The sequence below is a fragment of the Artemia sp. Qi Xiang Cuo genome, chromosome 13 (genome assembly GCF_049724085.1).
Source record: "Artemia sp. Qi Xiang Cuo chromosome 13, ASM4972408v1, whole genome shotgun sequence".
NCBI lineage: Eukaryota > Metazoa > Arthropoda > Branchiopoda > Anostraca > Artemiidae > Artemia > Artemia sp. Qi Xiang Cuo.
In genome coordinates, this window is record NC_142806.1 from 46,823,887 (window position 1) to 46,840,512 (window position 16,626).

The 16,626-nt window shown below is 36.5% G+C and overlaps 1 protein-coding gene across 1 annotated transcript in view; it reads left to right on the forward strand.

Annotated features, from left to right (window-relative positions):
* LOC148945341 (dual 3',5'-cyclic-AMP and -GMP phosphodiesterase 11-like) overlaps nucleotides 1-16,626 on the forward strand; it is a 256,119-nt gene that overhangs the window by 208,635 nt on the left and 30,858 nt on the right. The window contains exons 11-13 of the mRNA XM_089099013.1: nucleotides 10,493-10,556; nucleotides 13,079-13,213; nucleotides 15,276-15,376. Coding sequence (XP_088955139.1) covers nucleotides 10,493-10,556; nucleotides 13,079-13,213; nucleotides 15,276-15,376 — 300 coding nt within the window. The remainder of the gene's footprint in view (nucleotides 1-10,492; nucleotides 10,557-13,078; nucleotides 13,214-15,275; nucleotides 15,377-16,626) is intronic.

Consider the following 16,626-nt stretch of genomic DNA (forward strand, 5'->3'; position numbering starts at 1 on the left):
ATCTGTGACTACACGCAGATCCTCGGGTGTATTTTGATTAAGATCCAATAGGATATAGCCATAGAGTTTATTAGTTGCCTGATTGTATGCTGAGGGCAGAAATTTAGGGGCGCCGGGGTATATTTGTTTATTGAGAGTTATTAGCGAGCTAAAATCACGAACAACTCTGAAGATGATATAGTAGGTGCAGTTCAATGCAAGGGTTTACATACATTTGCTCTGGTGAAAGAGATTGTGTAGAACCAGAGTAACGGAAATCTGTTCATGATGAGAGCGAACAGTGAGCAGTTGTAGCATTTCCTGGGACCATTGTTCAATAGATTCAGCCATATCGTCAATAATCAGCCAAGAGTTTGGCTCAATAATGCTGAGTAGGTACCCCCTTGCAAACTTGTTTGATATCCTTGTTCTGCGTTTCCACACAGTATACCTTCGGCCCAGGAAACACACCACTGGATATCAGATCTCTACCCGTTTCAGATTTTAACATTAACAATTGATTTGGAGCCTGACGTTTCACTAGCTCTGGGTAGAGGGATTCATCCCAGTTAGTGTAGTCCATTCGTGAGCTAATGTACTCGCCATTTTCCAAATCATTCAATAGATTTTCAGTTTTAACTTTTAACAGGAGTGAATCAGTGTTCCCATAATACACTTGAGATTATCCCTCAATCGGCCACTGTACCTTGCATACATTATGATAAAATGACAACATGAGTTTTTTAGATATTTTAGTTATTGCACTCCCGCCTACAATATTTTTATTTAAAATAATGTTTCTTTTCTTACGATGTAAGAGTACAACATTAAAGTCTATGATCGTGAACGATGTGAAGTTTGGACCCGCAATGATTCGAACACAGTCTTTAGAATTGGTTACAATGTCACATCAACTTCTGTTTCGTTCGCTGTCGCACATTTTACCGAAGGCTGAGTTCAAAATGAGTTTATAGATTTCTTTTTCAACTTTCGTTTTCGCTTGTGAACGCTTACTGACAAAGGTGTCAATAAACGTTTTTTCATGTAAGGCTTTTGATCAAATTGGAGGGCTCTATGAATCTTTGTGACTTTGAAACCATTGGACACCATCCATTTCAATAGCACGTGACGAACAACGATATTCTGTCTCGGGTTGAGATCGGCAATTAGTTTTTGTTTTGAAGGTACCCAGTGCATACTCCCATCATCTACTAAAGATAAATTATTGGGGCTCAGAGAGTACTTACCCACCTGTCTATTTGTGTATGGAAAAACAAAGCCTGGACAAAATTATGGTTTTCCATGTTTATTTTCCCGCCAATTTAAAAAAAACCATCACTGTGCTCAATTCTCTTCAACACTAGCACTGTTGGATAACTTCGAAGGAAACGGATTGACGAGCCATTTATAAATTTCACAAGGCAAACAGTGGTGAGACATTGCCGATGGGTAAAGAGAATTCATATCCAAAAAAAACTGCGTCCGACTTTTCATCGGTGTGCTGTCCGGTCGGATAAGTTTTCATGATACGATCCCCGTGAAAAAAATACCAACCCCACAATTATCGTTGTACAAACAGATTCTGATCCACTTAAGCGATTAGACCTATTTCTTCTTTGCTAATTTTAAGTATCAATTCCATCACCAGATGAGGAGTGGAAAAATAATAAGCTACATCCAACCCAAATTCTCCTTAGATTTTATTCGTATTTTTGCACACAATGTCCAGAAGAGTGAGTACGTCACTGGCCAAGTATAGTTTACAATAATCCCACCCATTTTTACATCCGCCCTTTGCCCAAACCCTCTTAGCAAATTCGTAGTCGTTAGTGGTGCACTCACTCTGAGTAAGAGAATTGTAAAAAGTTTCAATTGGCGGTACTGAAACCTCATCTAGCCTCGAGGCAGAGTTGTAGTAATAATACGCATATATGCCCTTACACGTTAATAAATCATACATTTCATCACCGGGGACGCGCTGTTTAAGAAGGGGGAAGCTGTCAAAATTGTCACTTTACTGTTCCTGAATCAATTGAATTAAAGATTTGGGGAAGAAGCTGAAAGAGTCTAAAAAACGGATTTTATTCAGGCACGTGTTACCCTTGTCAACTGTTTTCCACATGAATTCTAGCAGCAGTAGCTTCTCCGATGATTTGGGTATGATATTATATGAAAAAGAACCATCTATTCATGCGTCATCTACAACTCCACCCTTGGTAATGCGGGCCAACGCCGGTAGAACAAACTTTAAGTCATAATTGGAATTGTGTATAAAAACAGGTACGAAATATTGCTGTCTAGCGTTTAAATTGCACGACTGATGTGCTACCCCTCTAAAGTTACTCCCTCCCCCCCCCGGTGTAATTTCCTGCCACAAATGATCATGGTCGATCACCTTCCTCCTCCCTCCATTCCCAACACCATCATCAAATTCTCCCTTGCAAACCCAACATGTTTTACGATTTTTAATGGCCAATCTGTCATCTGGTGATAGTAGCATAGGATAGTTTGCTTAACAAAGGCGCGAAATTGCACCGTTCGATGTTTTGATTAGACTGACCAATGCCGAGCGCATGTAGTCTTCGCCGCCCAACATCTCAACTACATCCAGCACTTGCATGGTATTATTGGAATCTCGTTGCGAATGAGCGTAAGAGATCCCTATGGCTTCATGTATTTTAACACGATTTGGATTTGACGAATTGTACTCGTCTGTGAGTCGGGCCTCGTAGTCCAAAGCGATCTTATTGCTCTGTACGAGCATTTTTTGGATATTCTTAAAACGTAAGATTGCTCTATCTCCGTTTACCGTTTCCACAGCCTGGCATCCATGACGTTTAAAGTTCCTCATATGATTCTTTAACTTTAAATTAGTACAAAATCGGGACAGGCATGTTGGACAGTAATAGCGTACACCCCCACATTTCTTATCCTCACTGAAAACCCTACTAATATCGGTAATTGGATTAAAATGTACAATTGAATCAGGTTCTGTGGGTGGCGTGTATAGAAGCCACACCCAATGCTCTACTGATTCAATTGAAGGAGCCCTCACTGGAAATAATGCGCCTTCTTGTCGGAACGGTGACCCTCCTCAAATTCTGTTTCTTACTGCAACACCGTGACACCAATCTTTAAATGTGCATTAGCCCGCTCGAAAATATCTATTCCTTATAATGTCACGGAAAATTGACCATTTAAACAATTAAAATCTACGATGGGGAGCTTTGAACCATCCCTACCATTAACTGCCGTTTCATCCAATTTTTTCTTAGATGCATTATCGCGCGGGGGTCTATATGCGGCAATTAAAAATGCATACTTGAAACACTGTAGCCTCGTATTGAAACAGATTTGTTGTATCCCCTGACATCCCTCTAAATGTGAATGATATTTTAAAACTATAGAACCCGGCCCCGTTCCCCCTCTTAAAATAAAATCCTTTTTAAATCTACAAATATTAACGTTTAAACTCTCAATAAATAAAACCACCGACCCGCTAACCCCCTCGTTATATTTACCCTACTTAGTTTAAATGCTATTAACCCAATCTAGAAAAAACTCCTCATAATTTGATAAATGCAGGCGAATTGCCAACATCCCTATATGTAAGTATTTTAAATACTGCTATATCGAATTTTCATTTAAAAAAATATTTTTAGTACTATTGATGCTTTTAAACTGTCCCCTGCACCCCACACCCCTAGCTGTTGTTCTATAATGGCTCGAATCTTGTTAGAATATAAATGGGTAATGGCCAAGGGATCTGTTATTATATACCCTGACACTAGAGTGTTAAAGGGATCACAAAATTTAGTACTGTAGGCTTTTGTATGGTGCAAGGCGGAGCTGGAAAAATAAAAATCTGGGAGTTAGGATAATTTTAATGATGTTATAACATTATTAGTACTAGTACTAGCTGTATCATTAACAAGAATGGTGGGGGGTGGCATAGAATCGTCATTAGCACCACCCCCAGTCTGTTCAATTGCATTGGATGAAGGTGGCATGAAATCCCCTAGGCTAGTTAGCATATCTTCCAGGGGGTTTGGGGATAGCTGATCAAGCCAGCCTTTATTCTCCTGTGACGGAATTTCTTTATGAGGACCCGGTTTAGATACATTACTACTACAAATATCACCTAAATGTTCTCTCATAAATCTATCTGTCCATTCCGGGTCCTCCACCATGTCAATGTCACAGGTTAGATCATCTAGGCTAGCCATGTCCCCAAAACAATCATTTAAAAAACCTCATGCCACTCCATATTATCAAGAACTAGTGTAGGCTCATCCCTAAGCTCCATTAGTGGTGCGACGATTGGTTCAGGTCCACTAAAAATGGATGCTTCATGACCTGATGTTGATGGCGCTGCTAATTCATTAATCTATAGAAAAAGGGTTTACTTTCTATGTGAAATAACCATTATTCTTATAAAGTTAAAAAACTATGTTCATTTTTCGCCCCACCCTCAAAAACTTAATTTCCCCTCCTAGCATTATATTAACTAATTACTTGCCCCCCTCTCAATAACGTTAAGAAAGAAGCAATAATCTATTTCTCCTGATGCATTTCTAATCAGAGGTTTACCGGGTTATTAAATAAGTAGCATTTTTACACCTCCCTCAAAACTTAATTTCCCCTCCTAGCATTATTTTAACTAAATACTTGCCCCCCTCACTTCATATAGAGTAGCCAAAATAGAGATTAGCCAATTCTAAATTTCATCATTTTTTATGTTATTAATTACACTGAAAAAAATTGAACATCGAAAAAGCCCCGATAAATATTCGCTGGTTTGGTGTGGTATAGACAATGCAATGTTTTGACTAATAGCAATAAAGTAACATAAAAAAAATATTTGTCAAGGAACTGCGATTAGTTCAGAAAGAAAAAATAGCCTAAATCTTCTGAAGCACCTAAAATCATATTTTTACCTGGGTGCTAAATAAGTACAATTTTTACACACCCCTCAAAACTTAATGTCCACGTTACGATATATATTATATCAATATTGGCTCCCACACCCCTCACTTAAGAGATATCAGTCAGATTTGAAAGTAGACAATGTTAAAATTAATAATTTTTTTATGTTAGTAATTATGCTGAAAAAAATGAAAATCAAAAAAGCCCCACGATAAATATTCGCTAGTTTTGTATGTCATAGCAATAAAGTAAAATAAAAAAATATTTATGAAGGAACTGCGATTAGTTCAGAAAGAAGCAATAGTCTATTTATCCTGATGCATTTCAAGTCAGATGTCTACCGGGGTATTAAATAAGTACCATTTTTACACCCCCTCAAAACTTAATATCCCCTCTTAGCTTTATTTTAACTAAATACATGCCCCATTCGGACTTGTTCATTGTCTAGAGTAATTTACGATTTCTTATAGGCCACTGGCCTAATTTGGGTTTGTGTGTGCCCCATTGTTTTTTGTGTGGGTTCCATTGTAACTGAATCACTGTGTAACTGAACCCCAAGCAACTGAACCTTCGTGTATCTGAACCCTCGTGTAACTGAACCCTCATGCGACTCAACCCCCCGTGCAACTCCACCCTATTTACCTAGACCTCGTTTACGCGAACCACCTTTCAAATGAGCCTCTATGCAAATGAGCCCTTCGTCTAACCGAACCTCCTTACAAATGAATCTCCTATGCAAATGATCCTTTGTTTAATTTACTCCCCGTGTAACTAAACCACCATCCAACTGACCCCTCGGTGCAATTGAACACCTTAAGCTCTTTGGTAAATGGAGCTTACCAAAGAAGCTACTGCTAGCTCGCTACAAAGTTTTCGTGGGGCATAGTGAATCACGCTTTCTCTCCTCAGATTCATTTCAGTGCTGCCAGTCTCATGATTGAGCTTTGGTCGTTTTGGCTTGACACCTGAATATCTGAGTCCTGGAAATAAAATCAATTTTTAGTTATTCACTAGATATTTAAATACGATGTAAGAAAAAAAAATACAATTTCAACTATTAGCTACATTTGAAATTTATTCAGAATATTAATGGTGGGCACCCCTTCCTCCAACTCCTCTTTTTTTTAATAATTGCACCTTTAGTAAATACACACGCGTACATACAATGATCGTGTCAATTATGTATGGCACGGAAGATAATTGCTATCTGTTGAGTTAAAAATAGAAGTTGTTGGGAACGCTATTTCACCGAGATATCTTTATACCTGGCCATCTGCTTTGAAGCTAGCAAAAAATATACGATCTGAAGCATTTCAAGTCAGATGTTTACTGGATATTAAATAAGTACCATTTCTACACATCCTTCAAAACTGAATTCCTCCTCCTAGGATTATTTTTAACCCCAATTATTAATTTCGGTTAAGCTATGAATGCATATAGCCATAAAAGTGCAGTTTTTTTGACGCATCAGTCACACACCCTCCCCCAACAATGCCACAAGAATGAGCCACAAACACATAAAAAAGGTGCATAAGAAACATTTAGAGCCGAATAGCCTATAAGTGTATTGGAATGCCATAACATACATTTTTAAATACGATACATGAAAAAAAAATACATTCTCAACTATTATTTTATTCAAAATATTAATAGGGGGCGCTCCTTCCCCCAACTCCTCCTTTTTTCTCTACAATAATTATACCCTTTTAGTAGATATACTCGATGATAAACAATGGTAGTATCAATCAGTTTGCTCAATTAACAGCACAGTGAAATGAAATCTCACAAAAAAACAGTTTTCTAATCAAAAGAACTGGTGTAAACAAATGCATACTTCGCATGTTTTCAGACAGTTCATCTTTCTGTTTGAAACAAAATGAAATATAATTCTGTGTGAAACTCATAATGCTAGATAGGAAATAAAAAAGTTTATATAAGTCGACGAATAAAGTATGTTTACTAACCAATATAATTCTTTTATTGTCCATTAGAACGAGCGAATTGATTCTCATAGGTTTATTAGAACTTCTATTAATCAACTGACACAGAATGAACAATATGTTCAATATATATAGAAAAAAAAGCATGATTATAACCAACTTTAAACCGGTATTTCTATAATGAGACCATTCTTTGATTACGCAATTTGACAGTTTCTATTTTTTGGTAAAAAAAAAAAAAAAAATGTAATGATGAAAGTGCCTCAAAAACCAGTCTGCTTGCGTTATATAATCTCAATTACACTCTCAAAACGTGTTTGTTCACTTTATAGGTCTAGAATATAATAGGTTTCGTCGCTTTTTACAATGTGCATGTCAAACTGCACTGTATATTCATGTGTAATTCCATGTGCAATTGAAACCTGGTCGCATTATACCATCTATCGTGAAACCTGGTCACATTATACCATCTATCGTCAAATATATAGATAGATTACTACTTACTCTGAGGTCTTAAGACTGTCAAAGACTCCTCCTTGAACCTCCCAAATTGAAAGCTTTTATTATGACCTGGCCTTTTAATGTAACTTGGGCACTGGACAAAGGGCGCCATTGTCACTCGAGTGCAACGTTAGGTGGAGATGTCGGTATCGTTCTCGTCACACCAATTCATTTTAGTTTTGATATACCTGGTACTTATGAATGAATGTTTTCAAAGTAAACCCATTTCATCAATAAGAAAAAAAAGCGCGTTGGACGCACATCTCTCTCTTCATTTGGACGATAAAACTGTGCGAGGGCTGTGTCAAGTGTAAATCGTGACAATCTTGTTAATTTTTTTCAACTTTTCAACTTTTTGGCATCCCTGCTTGCAATAAAAAAAAAATCAAGGTTCTATCACTTAAATATAATAACTCCCTATGCCCCCCCCCTGGATACCATCTTGATAGGATACCGTCTCTGCTTTAATAATTAAATAATGAACTTATTGGCACCCCTGCTTTCCCAAAAAATCGAGGTATTATCATTTAAATATGATAGCTCACTATCCCCCCCCCGGGATACCACCTTGATAGGATGCCGTATCTGCTTTAAATTAAAAAAAAAACTTTGGGATCCCCGCTTTCAATAAAAAAAATCGAGACATTATCATTTAATTGTAATACCTCCCGACCCCCCCCCCTCTGGATACCACCTTGATAGGATACCGTCTCAGCTTTCACTAGAAAAATAGTTTACTTAATAATTAACCAGGTCACTGTATGGTTCAAACAAACACGCAAAATAACGTTAAACAGCTTAGTGTTCCTTGGAAAAAAAATTGAGGGTATGAGCAAAGGGGTACAAAGACAACAACAAAAATTATTCAGATATATTATTCAGATAATTATTCAGAAATTATTGCGATATAACTCAAATTACTGAAAAACCGAGTCATAGATTCGCCGTGGCATTCAGTAAGATCCAAAGAATCTAATTAAAAGGGAGCATACACAAAAGCCAAATTAGGCCAGTAGCCTATGAGAAATCGCAAAATACCCAAGACAATGAACAAGTCTTAATAGGGGGCCCTGGGTCTATCAAAATATTTCAATGGTTTCCCAGGGAATTTGATATCATTTTCTTCCGTCTCCACTTCAAATGAAAAAAAATTATCTCTTTGGCATCCCTGCTTTCAATAAAAAAGTGAGGTATTATCATTTTAAAATGATAACCCCCTATCCCCCCCCCTATAGGCAATACTTTACAATTTATTTATGAAGCATATTTTTGGGGTAACTTCTGGTTCAATCTTTAATTCCTCAACCTTATTCATAGCTTAGTCTATAGCCAGATTTTGACTAAAACGAAGATTTTTTTTTTGGGGGGGGGGTAAAAATTTTTAAGAAAGAAGATTTTATTTTCTATAAGGGTTCAAAAATTGAGTATTAAATATTAAGAAAATCTTATCTAAAAACAGCAACAAAAAAAAATATGCAAATTTATAATTCAGCTGTAGAAACAATCTGTCTGATGTCAATTTCAAGATTAAACTGCAAGCTGGAACTCTGCATTAATTAATACGCTATATAATTCTGGTAAACTTAAAAACTAATTTCTTCGCTATAAAGCATGCATGAAATAGCGATTGGAGAACTGAAGTTAAAAGAACTTAAATCTATATGATAAGAATGATTCTTTTTTTGCCAGCGCGAAAAGCACTGCGCATTTTAAACTATTTGCAATTACACGTTGTATCCGTCGGGTTATTAAGCAAAGTAACAAAAGAGATGAAAATTCCTGAATAAGAGAATAGTAAAGAGTTATGGAATGCAAAGTAATATTTGGCAGGGAAAGTCACTGGTGATAAATCGCTAGGGGTGGCACCGTGATTGGGTGATTTTCGGGGATTCGGGGAACCAAATTTTTTTTCGGGGTGACGCATAGATTTTTGGGAAAATACCCGAAAATTCGGGGATAGTGCAAGCCCTGCTTGATTTCTAATCAGGCAAATGTGAAATATTAAACAACACGAGAAGTAAAAGCTCTGACTTTGCGGTTCACGCAATAAAGAATTGCATCAAAATAAGTTTGAAGTCGACCGAACGCCGCCACCTCTGCCGGCGGCGGTACGATACTTCGGCGGCGTTTGACTGGGCCTCTCGTCGGCGGCGTTCGGTCGATCCGTCGGCGCGGCCCTGGGGTCTAGTTGCAAGTCCTTTGCATGAACTTGCCTTCAGAAGAAACGAAACAAAAACACAACAGTGTCAGAAAAACACTCTCTGCTAATGAAGATAACAACCCAGGTCGACGACACAGGCGTTATTGAATTGCTAATGAGTTGCGCTGTACATGTCTAAGAGCATAAATGCATATTGCAGAAGCTCCGTCTATCCCAATGTTATTCTGGTTTCTTTTGGATACCCATGAAAGATCTGGCCGAGCTGGCCAGCAATGAAAAAAAACCAACAGAGATAAAAATCCCAATAAAAAAAAAAACAACAAACGAGACTGCGGCCAGTGGAAAGAAAAGACGAAAAATGTAAAACAACGCGGATATTTCGCCTGTATCAAAACAAGGCGTCTTCAAATCTACGTCAAAATGCGTCTTCGTCTTCGCCTTGTTTTGATACAGGTGAAATATCCGCGTTGTTTTACATTTTTCGTCTTTTCTTTCCACTGTCCGCAGTCTGGTTTGTTGTTTTTGTTGTTTTTTTTCATTAAGATTTTTCTCTCTGTTGGTTTTTTGTTTTGGATACTCCCTCGTATATATTATATATATAGTATATATATAACTATCGTGGACGGATAAATATTTTGGATTTATGATTTTATGTTTCTCAAATATTTTACATCTTATTTTCTCGAGAGTCGGCCTAATGTTTTCATTGGCTTCCGGTTATATGACGGATCTTATTTTACTCTAGTTGATATACATTTTCTTTCAATATTGGAGTTACTTTTGAGGGGGTATCTAGGAATTTTTCTTATGTACTTTTGTAAGGTATGTAGGTAATTTTTAAGGTAATTTTTTTTATGTACTTTTCTTTATGAAAAGTCTAGTTATTTCTAATTATATGACACCAATTTGTATTTTCGTGTGATTTCTTGTGAGTTGACATACTGTTTTATTCCTTTCCGGCATATAAAGATTGATATTCTTTCAGTCCAGGTGACGGGCGATTTCCTCTGAATATTGGAATTACTTGGCATGTGGCGACGACTGGGGAAGTAAGTTCTTTTCTAAGCTATTGTTTATCTGTAAAAAAAAAAAAACATTGATCTCTATAGTATCCTGGATTAACCATGTCTGAAAACGGAAATAAAGTAAATATGATTTAAAAGTTAGGCTTAGAAAGTACTTCGAATAACAACCACTTCTTGAAGTCATATCGTGTTTAGGAGGGCGGACTGAAACTTCCTCAGTAGAGTTAATTAGCGCAAATTTTATTTTTTTAATAACTCGCCTCTTAAATGTCTGGTGGAGATAAAAAAAAAAAAAAAAAAAAAAAAAAAAAAAAAAAAAAAAATATCATTTACGGTTGTACTTTCGAATTTAACCATAACAGCCTCCGAAAAGGTTTTTTTTTCTCACTGACTGATAATTCGTTTGGTAGGTTTACTTTGAGTACCTCATGAGTGACTGTTGATACTCCATGTGTTCTGCAGGAATTTATCAAGTAATATGGAGATTTTATCTGGGAGGGAGAGCGGACCAAGTTTCGAGAACTGTATTTTTGGGTGTCAAATGTCACTTTTTAATTTTTTTTTTATGTATAGGGGGAGAGCGGGGGGGGGGTCGGAAGTTGTTCTTTTAGACTATATATACTTTGAAAATATTTAATTCTCTGTAAGAACTACAACTACTTGATTTGAAAGACAGCCATAAAATATCATGCTTTGATTTTTCCTTGAAGCTTAAGACAATTAAAAGCACTGCGTTTATCTTAATTTCCCTGGGCTGGTTTATTTGTTGGGTTCTGTGAGCAAAGGATCTATTAACAAATTATTTTTTTTCGCGTGGTTATATGAATAAAAATTCATATTTAAAAAATAAAGAAATTAAAATGAATAGAACCTTCAGTGTCTTGAGCCTAAAGTGTATGAGCCGGTGTAAAGTTTTATAGTCTATATCAGAGAGGGCCATCTGAAGCTGTTTCGCCAAGCTTTCATTTCTTTGAGCCATCTTTCTGTTTACGAGTGGAATGCTCTGTTCAAGCAGGGAAGTTTGAGTGTTTTAATTGAGCCCCTCAATTATTGGCTCTTTTGGCTGGGTCCTGTGTAGAGATTGTTTGCAGTGATAGAAGGGGGGGGGGAAAGGAAGAGAGAAGGATCAGATTATGTCCTTGTATCCAAAGAGTACGACTCGGAAAACCAAGAAATATACTGCATTCGAAAATAAGGCCACGTGAATGGAAACTAAAGTAAGCGTGCGTGTGAATCAGCACAGCATAAACTTGTAGGAGCTAAAATTCTACCCGTTGAATTCCCCCCTGCAAGAACGCAGAAGATCTGTCCTGAGAAAATTGACAAAACTAAAATCTAATTTGATTCCCATTAATGTTTTTTTTTTTTTTTACGAAAGCAAGAACTGAGACTGTGCTAAGGGGCATATCACGGAGTTCGGTCTTGGGGGATTAATACAGAAATTTTGTTTTTTGGCTTGGTATCGTTCTTCTTTTAGTACAAATTTTTGAAGCTTGATCTCACATTAAACTAAAATCCAAAAAGGCTCAAGATGTGTGAGTGTTCCCTGCTTCATCGTCAAAATTTTTTTTTTAGAATAAAGAAGAGAAAAATTTTGAGATCCAAAAAGGAGTATTTTCCCATATGTCTGAAAATACTTTTATCAACTTTTACTAATCATTTCTGTTTGTGATCTCCGCTGAGTGTTATTTTTTATTTTCTGTGCTTGGGACTGACGCTAAAAAATGGTACCACTTGTCAAGGGCGGATCCAGGTTTTTTTGCGGCGGGGGGGGGGGGGTTGACTAATTTTTGATTTTTCGGGGGGTGTTTTATTGATTTTTGACTAAGTTTTCGACTAATTTTACTGATTTTTACCTAGGTTTTACTAATTTTTGACTTATTTTCGGCTCGGTCAAAAATTTCGGGGGGGGGGGGGGTCAAAACGGGTAAACCCCCCCCCTGGATACGGCCTTGCCACTTGTACTTTTTAAACTTCAATAGGTCTCTCATTGGTACAAAAATCTAAGCTGATCCTTTTCTGTTTTCTTGGTAGTGATATTGGAAAGTTGGCCCACGACAAGAAAATCAGTCTTTGGTTGAAAGAGTGACAATGCTTTTCTCAAATTTCTGGAGGGGATGAGGAGGGGTACATCTATTAACCCTTGCGGGGGCCCAGGAGAGAGTTGGTTAATTATTCGTATAAATTTTCCCTGGATGAGATATTTATTTTGTGTATTTTGGTAGTAAGATCATCAGTACTATCTAGTATCGACAACCGTTAGGCAGGAGAAGTACTAAATTAAATTTTACACGGGTTTTCCGTTCTTTGAAACTTAAGTGTTAACAGTGTTTATTAAATATTTTCTTCAGGAATTACAGGTGTAGGAGGGGGGGGGGGGGTGTATGGTATAAGCTGCAGAGAAACATTGTTAGCACACTAAAATGTTGTAATTTTCAGAATTTTGCGTGTTTTCCGTTTTGTATAAAATACATTATATCTTAATTTCAATTAATAGTGCTTGAACTTTTTTTTAATTTCTTTCTTCAGTTTGTGTTTATTTGCAGTCGGTGAATATAGTTAATGCTTATGAAGATCATCGGTTCGACCCCAGTGTTGATGAAGGGCAGGACTTCGGTCACAGAACTATACTTGCCATGCCAATAAGAAATGCATCTTCCAAGATAATTGGAGTCATACAGGTTTAATTCTCCTTTTAATTTAATTAAATTGTCTTCTACTTTAGCTCAGGGAATTTCTAAATATGTCTAGACTGGATCAAATAAATCGTCGCTATTCAAGAGGTGTTATGTGACATTATTTCTCAAATTTAAATTGATACACCAACCTCTTGTGACTTGAGTACGCTGAAGATTGACGTACTTCGTTTTCCAAAATTCCATTTTGTTTTTTTCACCGCAAAGGGGTCTTTTTTTCTAATGTCTTTAAAAAAGGTTTTTTTTCTATCCTGAAATGTTGTCGACATGATCCCCAACAGCATCAAACCAATTTTGGTGTTTTTTGCCATTAAATTACCATTTTTACTGTTCGATTTACCATTTATAATTCCTTCCTTCAAAATTACCGTTTATGCGACCAAGGTTGCCCGGATGACTCCTTGGCCCTACTAACATCGTATAGATCGCAATGGGACTAGGAATTTGATTTAATCTGTCCAGTAGTGTGCATCTTGAGTAAATTGTAAAATGAAGTTCACCAGGCTTGAATGTGTCACTTCATCCTGGTTTGGAGACTATTCCTCTAACTTATAACTTTTTTGTCATCTTGTTTCTATAAAAATGGAATTCCCTTTGTTTTGAAAAGTGAATTCACTGTCAATTAACATGAAAAATTTATTATTAAGTAGATTTAACCTTTATTCATTATTCCAATTGAAATATATTTTTTAATTTTAGCCAATTGAAATTTTAGTATTAGTTTAGATTGTCATTGTTTTTTTGTTTTTTTGTTTTGCTTTGAGTTTAGGCAGAAATTAATTTGATTCTCTGTTATATCATGAATCATTTGTAAGATTTACTTGCAAAGATTCATAAAGTGTCAACATAATAACAGCAATAACGGATCTCAAATGGCTACACTTTTTTTTTTTTAACGCAGCAACTAAAAGGTCGACTCAACGCCCTATGCGAAAGACCTAGCAACTATTCGCCGTGAAAAGACCCAGCGACTGAAACGTCGATTCAACGCCCTATGCAAAAGACCCAGCAACTATGCGCCGTGGAAAGACCCAGCAACTGAAACGTCGATTCAACGCCCTCTGCGTCAGTAATGACTCTGGAGGATTTTTATCCTTTTTTTTATAATCAGAAAATAAACACAGTTTTTGATGACTCCTCTCAACTTAAAAAAGAACCACGAAGGAAAAGGAGATAAGGTTTTCAGCAATTCAGTAAATATTTAAAGAAGAAAGCCAATATGTTGGCGGAAACCCTCCGCTGTTCCATCTTCAGCGTGAGCAAACCTTCAGCAAACCTTGACAAAATAAAAACAACCGCATCAGCATTTTACTGTTTTTGTGCAAAGTGGATTTTTTAATGCTTGTGTCTATAGCTCATGTTTTAAGGTTTCTTTTCGCTCTGGGTTTTGATATTGTAGTTCTTCAAGATTTTTCTTCTTGTGATTTTGCTTTGTTTAAGTTCTTTTTTTTGGATTGAAGACAGCAGAGTGGAGGTTTTTGCCGAAATATTTGCTGTTTTCTACTAATATTTAAACAAGCACTGAAAATATTTCCTCAGTTTTGTGTCATTTTTGTTGTTGGTTATTTTATCTAGTATATGTAGTCTTAGAATCTACCTATATTATTGCCTAATGTACGTATCTCTCAGCCAATCACCAATCTTGACGTCTGAAAAACTATCGTATGGCGTTGAACAGCGGGTACAAGAAGCGACTATACAATCTACGAGAGCGTTTTTCATTATTATTCAGTCACTACGTTTCGTTAAAAGTTGACAAACTTTATATGTAATTTTGTGAAGTCTTTGAAGTCGTTTTGTCTCATGATTGAACGACCAAGCCCAAACTTATTTTTTTTGTTTATGAGAGAAGGGGTGGGGTGGGATGAAGGGGCAAAAAAGTTCTCCGGTCATCATAAACGAATATCCGCTGCATTTTTATAGTTCTTATGTCTGTTGTCTGATAGACTCTTTGGCTAATTTATTTATATAATAAAGCAAAAAGATGTTTTTTAAACTTTTTTTTTCTTTAACCTGTGAAAAATAACTTGTCTTTTTCTTTTTGTAGCTGGTGAATAAATTTGATGATTTGCCATTCACAAAAAATGATAAAAATTTTGTGGAAGCTTTTGCCATTTTCTGTGGACTTGGAATTCACAATACAAATGTGTAAGTATATTTAGCAACAACTTACTAAAAATGGTAAGTGTGCTTCTCTCCAATGTGCTTCAGCTAACGGGTAGACTTAGAGTTTTTTGGCTTTGTTTTGCAACTGCACTTTCTATATCTTCCATTGTATGCGTACTTTACTGCGTAGTTTTAGCTTAAATTAAATTCTTAGTCGACAACAATCTCGAATAATCAAAAAATAGACAACGGCTCTTTTCAACCATAAATAAAGGTCTAGAAGGGAAGATAACTACCCTTTAACTTGTGCCCATCCACGGAATGGGTGGCTATATGCCAGGATGACACACGAAAGCTTTTCCTAGTTCCATCTTGCCACATATTGACCGATTTGTTTGTATTGTGTGTGTGCTATTCATGGGTACATGGGTACTATTCATGGGTACCCTAGACGATGACAAATTGATATGCACTTTGTGTACAGATGTAATTATCGCCAGGACCTACAATATTGAGCGACACTTTTCTTCATAACATAAAGTTGCGAGTAAAATAGCAAATGAAATAGAATTTGAATACATGGATGATTGTGCATGAAATTTTGAAATTAATATAAATTCTCAAAGATTTTTTCTTTAACATCTACATCCACACACCATCTGCCATTTTGGTTGCAGCTTGTTGGTACCAACAGAAGCCCATTCACAGAGGGTGAGATTTTGAAAACACACATTCTTTAACTGTTCTGATCAATTTGATTTTTCGGTGATTGTGTATTTTCAATTTTTTTTCCCTATTGTTACCTGTTATTACACATTACTGTGTTGTGTGGCTTATAAATAGATAAATTAATTATAAAACACTAACTGCATATTTATTTTTAGTGAAAAACCTTCTGGCCAAACTATACTCGACCTTTTGTGATCATTCTGTCCCTTATGCCTTACGTCTTTCCCTATTTTTAAGAATGGTAATTTAAAATTTTTTGTGACTACTACTACTAACGACTCACTGCAGCACCAAGCCGTATGAGGCCAACACAGCTACATACGTTCCTCCTCCATCCTAATCTATTCAAGGTCTCCCTCTTGACACCCTCCCAGGAAGTTCCGATTTCCCACTAAATCTTTCTTTACGACATCCTCCCTCCCCAACCGCGGACGACCTGCTTTCCGTTTATTCCTAGATGGTTGGCCAAAAAGGACAATCTTCAGCAATATCTTATCCTTTATCCGCAGTAGGGATAGAATTCAGATAGAACTAAAATAGAATTCAGATAGATTAATTTTAAG